General features: G+C 44.5%; 2 protein-coding genes and 1 long non-coding RNA gene across 4 annotated transcripts in view; 2 read left to right on the forward strand and 1 right to left on the reverse strand.

Moving 5' to 3' along the window:
* Window positions 1–16580, reverse strand: part of LOC119395905 (histone deacetylase 11) — a 39896-nt gene extending 23316 nt beyond the window's left edge. Inside the window, exons 1-6 of the mRNA XM_037662921.2 lie at window positions 16403–16580; window positions 13957–14182; window positions 12322–12422; window positions 9680–9796; window positions 6180–6359; window positions 2758–2854 (exon numbers count right to left, since the gene is read on the reverse strand). Of these exons, the coding sequence (XP_037518849.1) occupies window positions 2758–2854; window positions 6180–6359; window positions 9680–9796; window positions 12322–12422; window positions 13957–14146 (685 nt within the window). The 5' untranslated portion in view covers window positions 14147–14182; window positions 16403–16580. The remainder of the gene's footprint in view (window positions 1–2757; window positions 2855–6179; window positions 6360–9679; window positions 9797–12321; window positions 12423–13956; window positions 14183–16402) is intronic.
* The window catches only part of LOC119397931 (uncharacterized), a 452016-nt gene that overhangs the window by 234505 nt on the left and 195303 nt on the right, over window positions 1–22208 (forward strand). The gene's annotated exons all lie outside the window — the stretch shown is intronic.
* The window catches only part of LOC119395904 (polynucleotide 5'-hydroxyl-kinase NOL9), a 49190-nt gene continuing 43745 nt past the window's right edge, over window positions 16764–22208 (forward strand). Inside the window, exons 1-3 of the mRNA XM_037662918.2 lie at window positions 16764–16929; window positions 17624–18291; window positions 21692–21744. Of these exons, the coding sequence (XP_037518846.1) occupies window positions 17638–18291; window positions 21692–21744 (707 nt within the window). The 5' untranslated portion in view covers window positions 16764–16929; window positions 17624–17637. The remainder of the gene's footprint in view (window positions 16930–17623; window positions 18292–21691; window positions 21745–22208) is intronic.

Raw genomic sequence — 22208 nt, forward strand, 5'->3', positions numbered from 1 at the left:
GACTTACGGCAAGATGTGGGAGTTTTTTTTTTAGTTTTTATTTTCCCACAGTTTGTAGTTGGGGATGTAAGTTAAATGCAGGCGCTGGGCGTAGGTGAGAAAATACGGTATCAATGTAAACAGCGAGACAACATCTTAATATGAAACTGCGCGTGCTCATTGGGTGCCGGAAGCCTTTAATCTGCCTTAGCCTAATGATGGCATCGTTTTTGAACATCATAGTCAGCCTGCTTCTTGGGATGTACTACGCAGCGGCGAAGTCAGACTTCCTTTCGCTACGTTCGACTCTGTTCATTATCACCAGTTTTGTGGAGAACAGCCAGGTTCTTCTGTTTTACGGCAGCCATTGCGTTGGCAAAGGGAACTGAAAAGCGAGCGGCAACACCGCACGACTGCCGCGACAGGGAATCATGGGAGAATGCACTCGATGGCAAGCTATAGCTTCTACTTGCTCTGTGCGGATCCCTCCTAATCACACCGACTTTCCCAGATGCATGCAGGAAAGTCCCCATCCGTGAGAAAAAAGCCAACTTCTTGGGGCATATCACACTGCCCGATGTTCAATATACCAAGTGTTCCGACTATTTTTGTTGGATTTAGCCCTTGTTTGATTTAGCCACAAATTTTCCTATGCGTTGACGTTAAAGTATTTTTGTGTTTGAAAATAGCTCAATAGAAGGGATAATTCGATTTACACGAGTTCAAAATAGTGGGGTTTGACTTCACTTCACTATTAAACTTAGCAATGAAGGCCACGTGGTATTACTTCCTGTAAACATCTACAAAGATAAGTTAAGGCAATTTCAACAAATTCACTGTATGTTTGACTTATGAAACAATTTGACAAGCTAGGAGACAGACATCAGGTATTTGTATTGCACAAACAAAAAATCAGGCTTTATTTGGTCTAACCACGTTACTTTTCGTTCATTTATAGGTATCTCCTGGTTGTTTAGTGGTGCTTAGGCTTACTGGGCTCACAGATACCTTACATCCAAACAGTGCTCTGCTTGGCCGGGAGCACATGACTTGGTATGTAGCACAGCATCAAACATTTGCCTACTAAGTGCAGCTGATCTTTTTCACATCACTGTAAGCTGGCTGCCCTGGAAAACTTCACAGATCTTCAGAAACTGTCCGCAAACACCTGTGCCTCAGGCACAACACAATAAAGCCTGCCGTGGCTGCCATTAGTTCTTTCTTACTCTCTGCGTGGCATTCAAGAAAATTTGGCACTGTTGCGGCTTGGCACTGGATACTTGCCTGTCCCATATCTCCACAACAAGGTAACAGCTACAGTACTTAGACCTCCAGATGACAAAAATAAGCAGTATAACTATCAGTAACTGATATAATGAACTACGTCTAAAGCATCGATATCATGGAATAACAAACAGTATATGCTCATAGGATGGATAAAATGAAGCTATTTAGTACCACATGCATCCCAAGAGTCAACCCATAATAAGTGATGTGCAGGGTGTCCAAAGTGACACATGACATGGTGTCCAAAGCGTAAGAAACCCTCTGAGGCAAAATGGCATTTACAACTCTTGCTTTTGATTACACAATTGAACAGTGACAAAAGCACTATTGACGAATTACTGGTTACAATGAAATATAATCGAAGCGCAAGAAACTCTCTGAGGTGATATAAAATTTGCCTTTTGCTTCCAACTACTAGACAGCCTGGCAAGGTGAACTTGATGACCAATCATTATAGATAATGAACTAAGCCAAGAGTGTTTATTGCCTATACTGATAATACATGCAAGTATTATCTAGATATTTATATGCTGAACGTGGCTTCATTGTAGCATGGCTCAACATTAAATGTGAAAGTGGGTCTGCTGGTGCTTTGGAGGGCTGGCAACATACAGAGGCATTGAAAAGGTAGACTCAGAAAGAAAGCGTGGAGGACTACAGAAGAATAAACACAACAACAACAAAGGAAAGCGTTCACTACTTGCGTGCCATTGCACTTTCTTCCATGCCAGGTTCTGCTTCTTTTTAAAGGGGGGGGGAGCAGGTGTAGCAGAGAAAGCAACCTCCTCTCTCCTCCCCACCTTGTCTCTGCAGCACCAAAAAAGCTGAAAACTAGGGATGGGCGAGTAGCAAATTTTAGGTTCGAAGCGAATAGTGATTTGTTCAAATAATTTCGAATCGAATTGTACATGTCACATATTAGTATAAAGAAAAATTAGCATATTCATCACGACCTAATTAACCTGCACAATATTTTTTTTAATTTGGAACAAGGCATGTGCGGACGTCACTCTTTTATCTTTTCGGTTCGGAGCGAAGTGGAAACAACTTTGCATAGTAGCAGGATTTTCAGTAGAATACAAGTGATAACCGGTAAGATATGTTACGTTTTAAAATTTACTGTACTTAGAGCATGTAAGCCCATATAACAAGCTATTAAACTTCAATGATTAATCTATGTGAGGGTAGTATGTTCATTTAACCTTGAAGTAGAGCTTCGTGGCAGTGTAGATTTTTCCTGGACAGCTGTTTTCATGGCATAGCACTTTTATGCTGCAGTGAAACCACATTTACAGGGGGGTTACATGCGGTCTAATAAACGCCTATTCGTTCACTTCGAATACTTTGAAATTTTTGAACAATTTAAATTTGAGTCGAAGCGAATTTGAACACTGTAACATTTGTTCGAATATTCGAAGTGCTTCAGTATTCCCACATGCCTACTGCAAACCTTACAGCTGTACATTGGATCCTATGTACTCTCCTGCATACCTTTGGCGTACTCGTCATTCGGGTAGATCGCTCTGTTGTAGACGTCCATTATGTACACATCTTTGTCGCCCAGAAAGTCACGTTCATATCCATTGCCCTGTATCACAAGTTTCAGAAACGAGTGACAACCATCAGCTCAAGCTGAAAATCTAGCACACGTCAAATGATTAATCAGTGCACTCGCGTTACCAAAAACAAGAAGGTAACTGACATCATCCATCAATTACAGCCTTACAAGAGTAATCTAGCAGTTACAAAAAGAAAGAAAAAGCTTACATTAATTGATTACTTTTACATTACTTCAGATTCCATTTACCCTTCTTCCAGTAATATATTACACAGGCATAAATCAGTTGGCTAAGGTTGTTACGTATCATTTGATAGATAATGCATGTGAGTAGTGTAGCTCATAATTGACTACTCAAAATGCACTTGAAGAACAACTGCTGCTACTGCTATAAAAAAAATTGCTTGATCATTTACTCGACACAGCACAGTTGTCCACAGGTCAGAACAGTAAAGAGCATAGGTGTGCGCACAGGGGGGGGCAGAGGGGGCGGTCGCCCCCCCCCGAATCAACTGAAGGAGGGTGACCAGTCTGCTCTATACCTTTATTCAGTTGTACCTGTCGCGTCATTCTTTTAAGTGCAAGATTATGACCCAGCAGGTTTTTGGCAATTATGGCAGCCAAGGACTGATGTTGCATTCCAATAGCTTTTTACTACCCTTTCTTACCGCCGGAAAGTTAGGGACCAAAGGCATGCCGTTGTGGGAAGCACATCACTGCTTCATTTTCATTTTTCTATCCAATGCGAAGCTCGCTTTTTTTTTCGAAATCGACCAATGGGGAGGGGGGGGGCGCTACGGTGCGACTTCGCGCACCCTAATGGGGAACCCTGCACACGAACATGATAAAGAGAATGTAGCAGAATCGCAGTAAACAGCTTAAATGAGACAAGAGTATTTTGATTGGTTGGTTTTGTATTTCGACAGAGAAAAGAAAGCTTTCGTTAATCGGAACCCCTCGTTGCAACTTTTTCTAAATGGAACTACAGAAGGAAACTGTAAAAAAATTTTTTCCTATAAAACGGATAGTCTGAAATATACTCTAACAACACTTGCCTTCCATTTAGAGAGCCATCCCCAATAAACTGTGACAAAGACTCCTCACATACAACTGCGTGTTACATGTGACATATGTGATTCTTTTGGCACCAACAGTTGTAGGCGTGAAAGAACTAAGCACGCGCAACACAACCAGCACAATGAGTCCGACTGCGAACCGCGCAAACTCCTCCGACAAATAACGAGTCCACGCCAATGTGATGGTGGAAGCAAACGCCAATCTTGAAGGCCTTACTTTTGCGAGCAATTATGTCATTGAAGTCATCTTTGCAAAACGGATCTCGAAGGCTATGCTTTTGTTTGCGGCAACCGAAAGACCTGTCACTTGCACCTCTCATGCAGCTAATCTTACGGTCAAACCTGGCTAAGCTGCGTGAAAAGTCAACATGGCCACTCTCTTCCATGGTTGCTCGGCCAGCTTAGAGTGCACTTCGCGACGTATCACTCGGCCAGCTCAGAGTGCACTTCGCGACGTATCACTCGGCCAGCTCAGAGTGCACTTCGCGACGTATCACTCGGCCAGCTCAGAGTGCACTTCGCGACGTATCATACAGGAACGGTCCAACAGTTACGACGTAACAGCGGGGTTCCCAATACATTGGATCCCATGAGAGCTATGCTGGGACCAGCGGAAAACGACGTAACAGCCGGGAAAATGCAACAGAGAGGACCGTAACAGCGGGGTTCTACTGAGCAAACACTCAAGGCCAAACCCCATATGCGCGAAAATGCACGCGACAGCGACGAGCGATGCTATGAGCGACGAAACGAGCCGTTCGCGCGACGTGTCGTGTGGTCGATTTCGCGCGATCGCTCGGTTTTTCAGATTTGGAATCCGTCGCTCGTCGCCCGGAAGTGCTGTGCTCAAGCAGCCAATAGCAAAACACCGGAACAAGATGCATCAGTGACGTATTGCTGATTGCCGCCACTTATCGACGTGCATCAACAACAACGTTCATCAACATGGCCAACGGCGACGAGCGCAACGTTGACGTTGTTGAACGCGAACGTGCGTTACGGGACCTCAGGGCCGGGAACTACAAGTCCCGCGCCCTCTGTGACGCGGCTTGGCGGCACGTAGCAGCAGTGATGGGATCGAAAAAAATGCTGCAAGACAATGATAAACGTTTTATGTACAATTAAGCAACAAAACATCATATTTTACATTGCATACCGCTGACGACGGGCCACTTTTGGCACGAGTAAACGCCCTCAGCAACAGTGGAGATCGCTCGCCGAAGCCGTCGCGTGAATGGGGTTTGGCCATCCAAGCGACCGCTTGCGCGAAGACCATCTACATCGCGTCGCTTGTCGCTGTCGCGTGCATTTTCGCGTATATGGGGTTTTGCCTTCACTCACAAGGTGAATTTTTTTAGCTACTCACTCAAACTGAGACTCACACCTACTATGACTCACTTTGGTCTCACTCATCCTCACACACTTCCTTGAGTCAACAGAACTCATTTGAGTGCAGAGTCTGAATCTGAATGAGTCAGGTCGTTACTGCTGCATGTAACTAAAGTCACCCAGTTGTGGGTGCACATACCTGTCTATGCCTGAGATAATTCATGAATACATGAAACATTCACAGACTGGCTGCATCACTCACTCAGGAATTGGTTAAACTCTAATGTATTATTGTAGGTTTTGTTTTTGCGCTATACAGATAGGCAGGCACGACAAAGCTTATCAAATGTATATCGACCGTCCATGTTGCATTTTGTCGATCATTTTCCAAAACACAGACTGGCACAAAAGGCCTACATGTCTTTTGAACAACTGAGAAATTCAAGAACAGCTTGTGAGTTTTCACTCGGAGGACTTCGATATTGATTGTGAGGTGTCGACAAGGGACAACGAGAGAAGCAAAGCTGCCCGTGGTACACTTATTTTCCTAATCAATCGCTTATTAATGCAAGTTGGAATCTTTGTTTGAATTTCAAGATATTAAAAAAGTTAGTGAAATGTTCAGCCATATTAACATTGGAAAATAAGTAAGTTGGTACGTATACATTTCAAAATTTGTGCAAGCGCTCGCAAAATGGCAGTAAAGGAAGCCAGTGTGTGCATATGTGTCCTACACACGTTCTTTTAACCGTTGCTTTGTGTTTTGTGAGCATAGCAACAAATCGGTATGAGTTTAGCAGCGTACTACCCAACAAATACCATTTTTAACTTCAAGTCTGCTACCATGGTACACTAAGACAAGACATACTGAATTTGTCATAGGAACGCTGGCACCCAAGGGGTTAATGATCCAATCCACTTTTGCCACTGTCTCGTCGGGGAAGACGCACCTGATGCGCGTCCAAGTCGACCACAATGACGTGCTTGATTTTTCCTCGTCGCCGCAGCTCACGCACTGCGAGGGTGATGTCGGCGTAGCAGCAAAAGCCGCCGCCTCGGCTGGCACTCGCGTGGTGAAATCCGCCGCCCAGGTGGATTGCCCAGCCGTGATCCAGGGCAAGCCGTGCAGCCTGCAATTCATACTTGTACTCGTCTAGCGAATCTTCAACTTGTCTGCTTTTGACAGGTAGAGTACAGATCACGGATTGAAACGTGACATCATTTTTTTTAGTGCAACTGCTACGAGCAATTGCTCGTGATAACCGCGTATGTCACTGCGAATCTGGCCCCTAAATGTAATGTTGGCTCTGATGTAAGTGCTTGAGTTAAAATTATGCTGATATGACATGAACTGACGCTGGAAACGAATGTATGTGCATTACCTAGCCCTAAATTGTCGTGTATGAATTCGTGAACACTGCAAATGAGTTCTGCTGAATTCCGCAAGGTGGCAGAAGGAAAAGAGATAATTGACAACCACCCGTTTGTAGCACTGATTACCTTGTGGCCTCATGCTACAAGTAACTGGCTGTCAATTATCCCTTTCATATCCGTGAGTACTGTACATGCTTTTTGGAAATGTGTTGGCCCTCTTGATGTATTAAAAAGCTGTTTGAAAGAGTCAGATTAAGATCGCATGTAATAAAGCGAAGGAAAGTGCCCCCTATATGCTTTCTCTCGGCTTCACTGTCAGTTGGCCTCATATAACTGTTACTAACAACATAGTACTATCAAACTTCTCGGTTCGCGTGGTTTTCCTCACTCAACAGATTGAGCTCACCCATGAGATTCAGTTATGGGTGCATACATCTCAAAAAACAAACAGCTAGATCATAAGAGAGTCACATCGAATTGCTTTATTCAGTCACTTGCACTAAAAGGAGGGACACCTAACTAACAACCCTACATTTTCCACAGAGAGTGCTTTGTCACTGTGCATAGATTTCAACACCCTACTGTCTGAACAGTCCATTGCGTGTTTAACATTCTGTAGTTATACAATGATTCCCCAACAAAAGAAAACGGGATGGCAGCACGTGTAGAGAACTAATAACTTAAAAGAAATCAGGCAGAGTTGACTAGTCTGATAAAGGAATTAGTCTAGTTGACTCTGCATGATTCATTTGAGAAATTGCACTGTTATGCTCTTGAATCGTTAGACACCATGCAGTTCTCCGGAACACCAAGGATGCCTGATCAAACTTTCATTGCTGCATGTAAAATAATTCGTCTTTTGAATTAGCTTTCCTAATGAACAATAAAAAGCAGCGTGTTGTCACTGCCATCATACGTGCAAACTTGTTTTCATGGTGGAAGGTGACGGTGAATTTAGGAGGGAGCTTATCGTACTACTGAAGCAAGAAAAAAAAAACGGTTTAAAGGGACACTGAAGGCAAATATTAAGTCGACGTTGATTGTTGAAATAGCGGTCCAGAAACCTCGTAGTGCTACTTTTATGCCAAGGAAGTGCTTATTTTGAAATGAAATCACGTTTTAGTGGTCCGCATCGCGTTAGCGCACTTCAAATCACCCGCCTGAAATCTGACTTTCATACGTCACTGCTGCCGTGCCCAACGTTGCCCGCCTTTACTGCGCGGTCGCCAACACAAGTAGCAGCAGAGCGAAAGTAGCGGGACCCATAGCAGCAACTACGGCTATCGAAGCCATCGAAGCTTGCCGCAATCGCCACAATGGATGTGGACGGAGAACTTGACAACGATTGAGACATTGGCTCGCGACGCTGGGCTCCAATTCAACGACTTGAGCCCCGATGAACGCGGTATGCTGCTAAGGGCTCGTAGTGCCGGCGTCGTTGCATGCGGCATGTTGTCGAACTTTCTTCCAGAGCGACATTCACAAGCGCGCAAAACACACGCGGCTGTACGCGATCCCGAAACTACCACTGAGACGCGACCGCGTGAGCAAAGCAGGGCGCCGGGCGAAGCGCAGTTCGGCGAAAACGGAACCTTTGAACCACGCGCGCCGTTCCCCATGGCAACGCCACAGAGGTTCTTTTTTCCATGAATCAAACGGAAACGAACAAGCAGCATTTTATTACGTCTTTTGATACACGGAAGGTTCTTTTTTTATTGCTGGTAGTTTGATTACTAGTGATTTATTGTAGGCAGACTCTCATACGTCATCGGGATCACTTCAAAAATGTCCCACTCGTGGCGCTCATCATGTGATACATTTAGCTTAATTTCTTGGTAAGTAGGGCACTGCTGTTGATAATATTGCCGTTTTAGAAGTTGTCATACATTGAACTGTCACTCTGACATAAACTGTTATTTGCCTTTAGTGTCCCTTTAACATGTCATCACTACGAGTGCCTAAAGGCTGGCAGATTAAAAGCTTTTAGTATAAATGATGACATTCGACTATAGAATATCAGTGAATTCCGATGTCATAAAACTGCCGAATATTTCAGAGGAGCACTGCCATTTAGTACATACCAAAGCTTGTCAGTGGATGCTCATTCGCCAGTTTTCAGTGACTATGAACATCTCCTTGAATCCTGGAACTTTCTGTTCGGTTAGCTGGTAACTCATCTCATTAAAAGGCCCGTAAATGGGTTTCACTCAAAATATTGGCAATCACTGGAATTTGTAAGGTGCCGTCTGGGGAGTGTTTTACTGCAAGTGTTTTTCAAACCGGTTCATTAATAGGTTAAATAAAAAGTGAAGGTAACTAGCAGTTAACAACGTGGCAGTAAAAGTGAGGTTAGCTTCACTTCCATGGGCGAAACCCTCTCCCTATGCCTCGGCTTGTGTAGACAAAGAGAGTAGCTCCCTTGCAATCTCTCAAGTGCGGGAGGAGATTGAGCATGTCATGGTGACATGACGAGCGCCATCTTTAATTCTTTTTTTCCCTCTCTCTTTTTCTATATTCTCGGCACACTTGACGTGGCAGCACTGCATGCTGTGCTCTGGATGGAGAACTGAAATCACATGTCATTGTCGCTGATGTTTCGTGATTGATCTTGCAGAGTGTGCAAATCCCATGCCTGCCGTAGACATTCCAGCAGGTGCGCACTAAACAGACACATGTATTTGCTAGCTTTCACTCTCTCAGAGCACAGGTTCCACTAAAACATGGACGCATGGAGTTTTGTTTTAAATTTCAACCATTCATGCGCCACGCAGGCACTTAAATTACAGACGTGGTCACAGAGTAGACAGTGCAGCCAGCCTGAATTTTTTTCTGGTTAATCTCCCAGCATTCTTCTCTTCACGCTCTCACCTGAAACATCTCATTTTTTTTAACAAGATGTCCGTACGACACTGAAATGAGAGTTTGCATAATCACTGATCAGCTATCAGCTACAAGGCTTCTAGTTGCCAAGGTGTCAAGAGGTGTCAACAAAATATTTAGCAGCAGCTACAAACCACAAAGCACCTTCGAAAATGTGCACAGCAGCACAAACTGGGTAGCTACACTTGGTACTGACCAGAACAGTGCCAGCAGTCTGGTACCGAAAGGGCCGGAGCACTCGTCTCTGGACCACACAGTTAGGAAGCATGGCCACTAGAGGGACCTCCGTCACCGTGGCAACATATGCGCTCCACTGCATGCAAACAGAAAAAGGTTGCAGGCATCACATTAACAAACATTCCTTTTTGATGTTGTGAGTCAGTACTCTTTCCTGCAAGCAATACACGATAAAACATCACTAATGTGTTCCTTCTTGACGCTTTTCGCTGGTTAAAATGCCATTGATTCAGAAATGATAGCGTAATTGACAGTTTGCAAAAATATTACTGCACATTCATGAGAAAATATATTTCCCAACAAAATAACCTCAACTGCAGAGCAAAACAAACTCTTCTTTCCGTTAACACTCATCTCTGCTTTTCCTTTCTTTCATTTTCCCTTCCTCTCTGCACAATAAAGCTAACTGTGAGGCGTGACATTCCTGCAGTAATATTTTTAAAAGCTTTTGAGGTGTTCATGCACATTCGCTGGAATGTGGAGGGGTGAACGTACTTAGAACAAGAAAAGAATTCTGTGAACGAGGGATTTTGGTTAGTACACATCCTAGCGACAAAGCCAGCTTACAGATTTTCACAAACTGTCGATTATCATCACCTGTACTGTTCAATCTTAATTCCAACCACAAGGTGTCCTTGAACAAAAAGCCATTTCCACTATGTGATGGAACAAGAATACCCATCGCAACTGAGAATGGAACCCAGATGAATTACAGTAGACTCTCATTAAACAGAACCTAAAGGGACTAGGAAAATGTGTTCCGTCTTAACAGGAATTCTATTTACTGAGAGATGAACAGGGGCACAGAATACAAGTACGGAACAAATGATATTTGAGGCAGTAGTTCCGTTTAAGAGATTTTCGTTTACTGAAAGTCTACTGTGCATAAAACCCAAACAAAATTATATCCAATAAAAAGCGAAAATAAGGGTCACAGGTTCATGTCACCGGTTATTTCAGCTCTGTATGCAGCTGGGAAATGCACTATGCTCTTGGGCCAGGTTTTACGTATGGAAAACCTGGCCCACCCCTAAGTTACGTATGTAGAACGCCAAGTTTTACATACGTAACTAACTGGCGACACAGACAAAGGAAGAAAACATGCATGAACCTTTCTTTAACATTTCCCATGGTTTACAAAGTAAACAAAACATTCACATAAAAGACATTGGCAACCAGGCCGACATTGTGCTTGTGCATGTACAAAGAAAAGTGTAAAAAAATCTAGAAATCATCTCTGCTAGTGGTTCAAAAGTGAACCGAAAAAATATATATCAGAAACCGCAAAGCACGTGAAATTCATGTGCTCTGCCGTTTCTGGTATGAAAAAAAGCTGTAAGGAAGCTGTTCCTCATAAAAGACTATAAAGGGCTACCTAACATATATAGTAAGTTTTCTCTTCACAGTATGGTATGCTTTACTGATTCTTACATTAATTAGTCACTGTTGGCATATAATATTTTCCATGCCAGCGTGTTCATTATAGTACGTGTGAGGAGATTAACTTAGGCCAAATAGAGATCACTAAGAAATTTTTGAAAGAAATTGTAACACATTATCTTAATTGCTTGTGCACAGCACACACTTTCACAAGGTCATTATTCGAGACCGGATTTTAGGCAAATGCCTATTTTGTTCCTTGAGCTCCTATCGTGCCATTTTGATAATGTGAGCATGAATTAGAGGTCAAGAAGGACTTTTATAGTGTTTTTATAGTGCCTACAAATGCCTGTTTTGGTGTTTGAGCCAAAATGCCTACAAATGCCAATAAATTTTTTTTTTCAAAATCGGCGCCTATATGAACACTATTTAGCCTCAAGTTTCACTTTCGGGTGCAGTTTGAGACTGTCATCCATATTACCGGGAAACATTTACTGTTTGGAACTCTATGGGGTTCAACCTAGTCCTCTAGTTCAACCAACTCCCAGAAAACAACTGTTAGCAGCAGTGAAGTGGGACGCACCCGCCAGCATACACCGCCGCACTGACGTGATGCTAGCAGTTGGCGAATGCGAAACTGCGGAGAGTCGTCAGGGGAAAGGATAGTGAAGAAGAAGGGAAAATGTGATGTGCACGTGGCTTTTGTTTTGTTTGTAATTTACTTTTTAAGGTGCTCACCGCCAGGGGAGAGATCGGCTCTACGCGATTAGACCTGCCCAACAGGAGGCATCCCTCCCTTCTGGTCTTTTAGCAGCCTGGCTATCTGTGCTCTGCCCTTCTCAGTCATGCCGAAAAGAAAGACACTGTGTTTATTCGACAGTGGACACTTGACTCGCCATGCTACAGAATAAATGGGGAGGCCATGTTCTGCGAACCATGTTTCACGGGAAAAAAGACAATTGCATGGCTATGTTCAACTGTTAGCGCTTTTGTGTCGTCATAAACAATATTTTTTTGTTTTCATGTCATAGATACAGATCACGCACGTCTTCGCTTGAAGTTATCTGCATTTTTGTTGAAATTTATTGCGCCTATATTTATGATGTTGGAGGCCTAAAGTGTTGTTTTGCCTGCCTATTTTTGGCGCCTAAAATGCGTTTTTTTGTGCCTAGAAATTCGGCCTCTAATAATTATATTATGTTGATAAGTGCCGTCACTGACTCTGAGCTTGTTGATGTAGGAAGGTGGGTGCACGACCAACAGCTCCTCTTCAGTCGCCTCGTGGGGCTTGTAGAAGTTGCTATCGGTCAAAAGACCAGCACCTGCACAGAGAATGTTTGTTCATTATTATCTTCTTGCATTGCTTCCTTTATTTTGCTTGTGTGTGAGCCGATTGACACAACTGCCACAAAAAATCTCCGCACATTACAAGCATTGTTTTCATTACATTTTTGCGCACACGTGCGAGACTGCATTTTCAAGTCATCGCTCATGAGGTTGTTCACCTTTACACTTCTGCACTAAGATTGAATTCATTGCTAATGTAGCAAAGTGGCTCACAAGTTCCCAGGGTAGCGTTGGCCCACCGGTTTGGAGCTTATTGAACAATAGCAGAGAGGGCCCAGGCAAAGGTAAGGTGATATTACAAACAATCAAAATGTTTAATTACACAGCAACATAAAGATCAGCAAGCTCAACAAGCTGTTGCTAAAGGAAGTGCAAGGATGAACGGCTCAGAGATCAATGCTTAATGTTGAATACACTATGCTAAAGCTCTATTTTTGCACCGCCGTTTTATATATAACTTCCCAGTTACACTCCCGCCCAGGAAAGAGCGGAAACAGACATCGTCAATGTGTTTATTGTAGCGCACACAGATGAAGACAGAGAAACGATGCATGGATTGAGCGCTGAAAAATAGAGGGTTATTGTCCTGTTAACATACTAACTAGCTATATGTTCGATCCTGTTTGATCTATGTTCGAACACGGTCAGCCACAGTGGTGAGCAGCCGACTTCTCCAGAACCGAAGTCCAGAATTGCCTAGAGCACGGCGGAAATGATTATAATTATTATTATTGGAGTTTAACGTCCCAAAACCACGATATGATTATGAGAGATATCGTAGTGGAGGGCTCCGGAAATTTTGGCCAACTGGGGTCATTTAATGTGCACCTAAATCTAAGTACGTGGGCCTCTAGCACTTCGCACTTATCGAAATGTGGCCGCGGCAGCCGGGATTCGATCCCGCGACATGCGGGTTAGCAGTCAAACACCATAAATACTAGACCACCGCAGAAGGTCAACCATAAGGAGAGTCACAGAGACGTGGGGAAGGCTCAGCTTCAGATAAACAGCACACTCACGCACACACAGACGCCAATGCTCATGGGTGTGACCATTCCCACATTCACTAGACTCCTCAGCGTCTAATATCCAGAATGCTGGCGTTGTCCGAGTAAGAACTAGGAGTCATGTTTTTGACCACGGAACACTAAACATATGTCATCTATGTAAGCTGTAACACTGCTAGCAAAAAAAAAAGCCAACTTTACTTGTGCTATACCTTCATATGAGTTCACAGCAACTAACCCGCTTTCATAGCTTGTCAAGTTTCATTTCTTCTGTCTCCGGTGTTTACATCACATGAGTTACTATCTACACTTAAACCTCATTATAACAAAGTTGCATTTGACACGAAAATAACTTTGCTATATCCGAAAGTTCGTTACAAACGTATATTCACACCACTGTATCTATTACTGAGGCTAGTCTTCATTTACTTCGTTATAGCCAATAATTCGTTATGTATGTGTTCGTTATATCGAGGTTTGAGTGAATGTGCAAGATACTCACGCCTGAGCGTGGCGAACACCTTGCCCCACTTCCCAGCGTCAAAGGGGTGCACCTTCTCCAGGCCATAGAAGGAAATGTTGTAGGCGTCATTGTACACAACAGGCAGCTGGTCATGCTCGCCGTAGCCCTCTGGATGGTACTCCATGGCCCCCACGCTTTGCTGAGGAGAACTCCAGGAGGATCCGCGCATGGCCGCTCCGTCGGGTCTGGACAGCCGTTGTAGTTTCTTGCATCAGAAGGCATAGCATAATTAAGAGAGTGCTAATTCGGGCCAGTTGGGTGAACTATTACGTATTAAATAAAGATTGCAAACAACGAGGCATGAGAAGATGACAATACAAACACTGGACGAGCGCAGGTTACAGTGGCAGGCAATGCAGTCCACATGCTTTTGCCGACGACTGCACACGAACAGATAACCAAGCACTCAAACATTAACATTTTATATTGGTTTTGATCACATTGCCGTTCTGCTAAGTGCTTCTCAAAAAAAAATATTGTACCTGTAATCTCAGTCTGTATTAAAAAAAATCACAGCATATCCACGGGGTGAATGATGATGAGTGGGGCGAAGCTCCGGAGGGAATCATCGGTAAACCGTGAAACTCTTCCGTGAAATTCGCCCAGTACATCATATAAAGAGTGTGAAACACCATGTATATATTAAACATCAAACTTTTATTGTACTGTTGGTTTACGTGGTCCTTCATTATCACCACTTTGTGATCGGTGAAATGCAGGGAAAGTGTCCGCTCCCGAGCGAAAGAGAAAGCGCGCCAAGGGCGAGTGCCTTGTCTGCCTCCATCCGGCGACGAGCGAAAGAGAAAGCGCGCCAAGAGCGAGCGCCTTGTCTGCCTCCATCCGGCGACTCCGAACAAAAGAGAAAGCGCACCAAGAGCAAGCACCTTGTCTGTCTCCATCCGGCAACTCCGAGCGAAAGAGAAAGCGCGCCAAGAGCAAGCACCTTTTACGATCGCAGGCATCCAATGACATGCGCCATTCGCATTATACAAGCGCCATCTGTCATCTTTAAACAGCAACTCTAATAAATACATGAAACGCCATCTAGTGAGCAATTCATTAAACTAGAGCTGGCTACGTACATACATACTACTACAGAGGAGGGAACGACCCACACCCTAAGGAGCTTCGCCCCTAAAGGAGTGACCCTGGATTCCTCAAACCCAGACATATAGGTGTTGTTGAGACAATAAGCTAAGCACAAAAAAAAAATTTAAGAAAAAGTAAACAACATAAAAACAAATATATATATCTGCCTAAAATCTTTATCTTTTCCAATACCTAATTACGGGGCATACCTACAGAAGAGCATGCAGATTCTTTCAAGGCAAAACTTATATAAGCTACATTAAGCGGGATTCTGAAACTCCCTAGAATTACCAATGGCCATGAGGCATCAGTTGAGGTATGTGGTATTTTCATACTCTTGATTAACTTAATCTTACAAAGTATCTTATTCATAGCATCAAGGTAAACCAGTACAAAAGCAGTCTTGCATCTCTGTTGGGCCAGCTGGGTTGATTATTACAGGAAAATTAAGAGTTAGGCAGCTGCCCCACCCAATTAGTTTTTTGTGCGGTATTGCATATATGTTCACACTTTTGTTTTCAAGATATCAGTTAACAAGGACACGAATTCCTGAGGTAACATATATGGCATGTATACTTTATTGTACCCCGTGCCTCTATCTGTGCAAGTATGCTGAAATTTCATCTACGAATGACGAAATTCTGAATGTGACCATGTCAATGTGTAGATATACCTCTAGATATCTGCAGAGATTCAACAGGTCGCATATGTATGACGTAAGCATCAAATCCATGCGCGGCAGAACTAATTGGCATGTCATCGCGCGAATTCGTGAGAACAAGGACTAAAGTACACGGCCCATTTGCGTTCTACAAGTGTTCATCGATCTCTCTGTTGCTATATTTAATTTTGCACCGCTTCGCTGATCTCGACATCGAGCATGCAGTATTGAAGGCGGAGCGGAGACTTGTGCAATGAACTACACATTAAAAAAAAAGAGTAACTGCAGTTTTACTGCAATTAACGGGGCTGCTCCAGCTGTCAACGTGCACACAAAATAATACATCGAGAAATGCCAGCGAGACGCGCAGGTAAACTGACGCGCAAATGCGCGAGCGCTGACACATTACGGAGCTAGGTTGTCAATGATTTTAAAGAGGTAGCCGTGTCGGGTCATGACAATCAGCTGTCAGCGACAACTGAAGGAGCTGGCAGTTGTAGCAGCGCTCCGCAATACTGCATGCAGCTTCATTACAGGCCAGAGGCGCGAAGACACGCGCCGCGCCGACGCCAAAACCGAAACCACAGTTATCGCGCACACTGAATGACCACCGTCCTTTGGCATCTCGGTTGCTTTCGCGCGTAAAACCGCAGGCGATACAGGGCACAAACTTACGGCTTTTATGCGCGTCGGCGGAGCGCTACGCGCGGCTGCGACATCGGCTCCCCGATAAGGAAGCCTTGGAATCACTCCACGAAGCGCACAAACACGGGCACAAGCATTCGTCTTCGGCTGCTATAATTTTTGTTGTATTTTGCTTCAGCGTTGCCACTTTACAAATGCCGTTCAGAGCTGCGGTGCGCCGGACTGTTATGCAGCTAGAGCTGTAGATCAATAAAGAATGCTTCGTTCGCGTCACCAGAAATCAAGGTATGATATCCTGGTTTTGTTCTTAAAACTCGCTGGAGAGAGGTCTCTCAGAATCTTCCTATTTAAGGTCTTTTTTTTTTTTGTTTCGGTATCATCGATACTGTCATCACGCGTTGCACATGGCGGCAGCCGCGGCGACTCGCAGTTTGTGAAAGTAGCGTTACGTGATAGTTAACCGAAGTTAACGTCTGAAAGGAAGAGAATCGCGTCCAAGTGCTTCAACGCTTCCCAAGGTTGACTTTTGTGGACTTAGTGAGCGACGTGGTTTACCGGTGAGTGGATAATTTAACAGCGTGGATTGTTTCGTGTGACGCCGCGGAAAACGCGAACCCGGAGAAACGAGCTTGCTAATGGAAGCTGGAATGCGAAGAAAGTACGCATCGACAGTTTTTACGTACATTATATTCCTTTAGTTTCTGTGCTCTGTATCTGCAGTATTCACTCCTGCGGACGAGGCAGCAGACCTTGGTGTTATTCACGTACGAACAGCTGTAGTGCGGCATTTGATCGTAAAATGCCAGCTAATCCCGATGCTTTCGATGTTGTCATGAAGATTCACCGAGTGGTAATTCACTTCCATGTCATTCTTAGGGTGAATTGTACATTCGAGCTTGTTCTCAAATACCTTATGTTTAATTTGATACTAGCAATCAGAGACTTCGCATAGTTACTCAGAAATTTGACTATTATGCTCAGTGGCGTAGCCAGAAATGTTTTCCGGGAAGGGGGGGGGGGGGTTCAACCATACTTTTTGTATGTTCGTGCGTGCGTCTGTATGTGTAACATGCAAAATCGAAACATTTAGGGAGAGAGGGTTGGGGTTGAACCCCCCATTGGATGCGCCGTGAGTACGCTTCAGCTCAAGAGTGCACATCGCCAAATCATTAGATACTTGACAGGACACTGTTGCCGCTAACCTCACAGCCCGTTTGTTGTGATATGAGAGAGCTTGTTCTCCTTTGCCAGCCGCAGGTAACCCAATGCGTGCACTAAAAGAGCGAAAGATCTCGCAACAGCGGCGACGAAGAAAGATGCTCGGCCGAAGGCTGATGCCCCGACTCAAGCGAGCGTTGCAAGCCGGCCGAGTGGTCAAGCCTTTGCGCGACCCACATCCATGGACGGTAACTCCGATGGAACCGAGTTCTGTCGGCACCTTTTCCGTGTCAGCGAGATCCAATGCCGGTGTTTCAGCACGTGCGTCAAGGCAGGAGAGCATGTTCCCGTCATTTGGTGGAGAGCAAAGCACTGCGAATGGGGATTGCGAAGAAGACCAGGATGCTTCCGAAAACGGTCAAGCGTGGAACGAAGGTGGGTCTCAGCGTAAGAAACGGAAACAACGACAACGCAGGACAACTGTCGCTGAATCAGACCCACCTGGCTTTGAAGAATGTGAATCGTCATCGGAAGGAGGTGGTGACAGGGGTGGCAGTGAGGACGACAGTGAAGAAGACGTCACTCTTGACGGTGCATCTGATGACGATCGCACGTCTGGCAGCAGTGGCAGCTCCACGTCTGAGGAAAATGACAAGGCGGATGCGCGCAGTCGGAGGGATGTGCACAGACTGCTGCTGGAATCGCAGAACCTGCTGCAGGATTACGAAGATGGCAGCACACCTTGCAGCGTTGATGATCAGGTCAGTGCGTGGTTGTGTGTGAAATGCATTTCTTTTTTACTTGATTGTCTATTGGTTCTCATTAAAGGGGCCCTGCAACACTTTTTCAAGTAATCATTGAATGGATTCATGAAAAGAGCTTATTGCCTCAGGAATTGACTGCCGCAAAAATTTTTAGAATCCATCAGGTGTGAGCAGAGTTAAAGCGATTTGTCGCACGCCCTAAGCGCTTTCTCTCTCCTTTCGTACCAGCGAGCGTGCTGAAAGCTGCAGGGAGATTGGCTACAAGAATGAATGTCATCATTTTTTAGAGAAGAGCGAGCGATTTCTAGCTGAGTGAGAATGAATTGTAAATTCTAGGCCGCATGCTGCGCTATAATATTTGGCCCACGTGTTCGCAAGAGCCTTGACTACTAATTGGCAGCATTTTCTGACCATGCTGAAAAAGATTTGCAGGGCCCCTTTAAGGTTGTGTCTAACACAGAAAAAGCGAGCCCTTAAATTAACTCCTTTTATTCATTCATGGCGAGGGTTTCGTTCTGGTAGACTTGATGCCTTCAGGCATTATGCGAGGAATTATTGGTCGGCAGCCAGCTCGTAAAAAGATCACATGCTACGTGGCGCCAGCAGGCAAAAAAAGAGTGTTCAGCACTCGCTGCCATGGCTACGAGCAGTGCTAACTAGCACTCCCTGGTTTAAATGCACAGCTATACTTGATAAAGTTTACGGGAGGATGACCGCCGCCGTAGGTCAATTGATAATGCATCGGATGTGTTATTCGAAGGTTACAGGTTCGGCCCCTGCCAGCAGCAAGTTGTCTTTTCGTCCACTTTAATTCCTTCACATTGTCGTGCCTGGGTATTTGGATCCAACCCTCATCGGCAACCAGGTTGTTGCTACGATAGGGCAGCGTCGTACCCGGACTCCGTTTGGTAGCATAGTCGAGTCTCCGGGTTGAGGAAATGCTGCTAGCAAGTTGGGAAAACAATAACAAGTTTACTGGCACTTTTCGTACACTCAATTTACATCGTGACAAGGTCAGAGTTCAGCGACGAGCGAATTGGATGAGCCTGTTACCGAGGGCTCAGAGCCCCATTTCTCACTTAGCACCATCGTTTTAACCCCTCAGGCTGGCTCCTCCTTCTTGATGACCACCAATCACACACGCGACCCCACCCACCATGGCACAGTCCATTTCACTGTCGCTGAGGGGTCGTTGCACTCTTGAAACAGTGAGGGTCAGGTGGTCAACGGCACGCTTGTGGGGGAAGCAAGGCGACAGGTTCCTCGGGCTCGTTCCTTGTACTCTTCTTTTCCCCGAAGGCAGAAAAGGGTCTGCGGCGACTCCTGTCCAAAGATACAGGTCATGTCGTTTCGGCAGCATACCAAGTCAAGCCCAGGTGGCCCATTGTCTCCGGCTTTGCCGTCCCGCGAACGCCGTTTCCAGGAAAGATGCAGGTGTTCTAGCAGTGTGAGAACGCCTCGCCCACAGATTCTGATGGCCAGCGCGTCGGCACCGACTGCCAGTCATAACAACATTTGTATCATAATTACTACAAATAATGTCCCCTATACTTTCCTTGGCTTGATTGTCTGTTGGTTCTCATTAAGGTTGTGTCTAACAAAGAAAAAATTAGCCCTTCAATTACCCTCCTTTCGTTCTTAATAACTTAGCGTCACTACTGCCACAGTAATGGGTGGCATATCCCACACCGTTAACAGGTGGTTCAAGACATGTACAACAGGACCTTCCAGAGATAATGGGACCCAAGAGTGACCTTAATAAATCCAGGAAAGAAGTGTTAATTTTAAGGGCTCGTTTTTCTTTGTTATACACAATATTAATGAGCACTAACAGACAATAATGCCAAGGAAAGTATAGGGGATCTTAGTAGTAAATGTAAGGCAAATGTGAAGAAAGAAAAGTGGACGAGAAGATAACTTGCCGCGGGCAGGGACCGAACCTGCGACCTTCGAATAACGCGTCCGATGCTCTACCAACTGAGCTACCCGGTGGCCGTCTCCCTGTCCACTTTATGGGGTATATATGTACATTTAAACGTGAGAGTGTCAGTCAGCGCCACCAGTAGCCATGACGGCGAGTGTGGAACACTCTTTTTCTGCCTGTTGGCGTCACATAGCATGTGAACTTGGAATAAATCCAAACATATACACACATTTTTAAAGCAAGTCAATGATACTGCAGTATGCCAGGGCACATTAACCATACCACATGATTATGTCGTTTTAAGAAGAAGCTAATCTAGAAAAATGATATAAATATATATATGTTACTTTTATGCTTACGTTCAAGCTATGGGTGAGGCAGTACGTAAACAATGTAATCATTATAATGAGTGATAAATACAAGTTGAACAAGCCTAATGCATCAAAAGAATTCCACTTTTATTGATAACAATGAGGGTCTGTTTCACTTGCTCTCTAAATGTTAGTGTTTCTCTAAATTGGTTTTAAAACAAATGTATAATCATTGGCAGAATAAGCTGGAACGTGCGAGTGGTGGCAGAATGCGTCATTGCATCATTTAACATTGCACCCCTAGTGTCAAAACCATAGCAGCTCGTGTGTCCTTTCATGCTTGCCACTACTATATCCTTTTCCTCACTTGCAACAAACAGGTTGATTGCGTGCAGTGCTTGGCGCTAGAGCTCACTGTACCACATCCCCCCGTGCAGTTCGGCTAGGGTGAAGCGCGTTCTGCTTGCTGTACCACGACTAAACAGAACGCACTTTCCTTCCTCAATGTGGTGCGTAACGGAAACAAGTCCTGGTACTAAGGGCTTCATGTAATTACCTTGTCTGCTACTAGTGCGAGAGAAAAAAAAAACGGAATAAGCAGTGGGCATGAGAGGACCTGCAAACATACTGCTATGTTCTCAAAAGCATGACGTTCAATGACACAGCGATGCGTTTTGCCACCCCTGCTTATATTGTCGATGACTGTACATATGTTGCAGGAATACAAACATGACAGCAGTTCAGGCGAGGTAGAGGCTGACGTGATGAAAAAAAATCCTTGAACAGCGAATGGGCTGGAGCCGTTGTTTCAACAATTGTAATTGTTTTCGTCAGTGCATCAACTGCCTTACTTGGCAGCCTATTTACGTCCACTTTGCTCACACCCCTCGAAACTCAAAAGTGGACAGAGGAGAAAGCATGTGCGCAAAAGAGAACACAAGTCCACTTGTCGAAATGTTGGCTCCAGCGCCATTCCCTCCCGAAGGATTTTTTCACATGTTGCAGGATTGCCGCATATTCGATATAGGTGTAGTCAATGCGTGGGTGTACCTGTCCAGCATGCCCTGAACTGAAACATTCTCATGATCGTTCACATTGTTATGGTAACAGCATATCCAAGGTGGAGAAAGAGATTCCTTACTCTGAAGTTCTTTTTTATCAGGGGACCGGTGAGGAAGACGCCAGAGCCAACACGGATATGGACAACACTTTCAGGTGGGCACCTGGTACACACAGCTGTTCTTTTATTTTGACTTCATAATTTCCTCGTTTTTAAGCAGCATGTTTGGAAAGCCAACATAGCAGCATGGCGCGCAGAGAGTAGGCTTTTGTGCATTTCGGCATCTAATTGTGTTCACAAGCATTGTCATTATAAAACTCTGAAGGACATTGGCATTGGCTAGAGCTTCACACTTGCTGGATTAATGTTTGCATATGTTGCAGGAGAATTCGCAGTCTGCGTTCGTTACGTAACAGTAGAACATTAATATATAGCGAGCACTGATGTTGCAAATCAATGGCTATAACAAGAAAAACCTGAATTCTTTGTTGCCAGTATCAGCATGTCATGAACCAAACTTGTAAATAGTCTCATCTATAATGAAGGAATCTTTATGTCAGATGAAACTAGTAGTGAAGTCCAAAAAATGAAGTGGTGGAGGTCCAAAAGTAAAGAAAAA

Source organism: Rhipicephalus sanguineus, chromosome 6, assembly GCF_013339695.2.
Source record: "Rhipicephalus sanguineus isolate Rsan-2018 chromosome 6, BIME_Rsan_1.4, whole genome shotgun sequence".
Taxonomy (NCBI): Eukaryota; Metazoa; Arthropoda; class Arachnida; order Ixodida; family Ixodidae; genus Rhipicephalus; species Rhipicephalus sanguineus.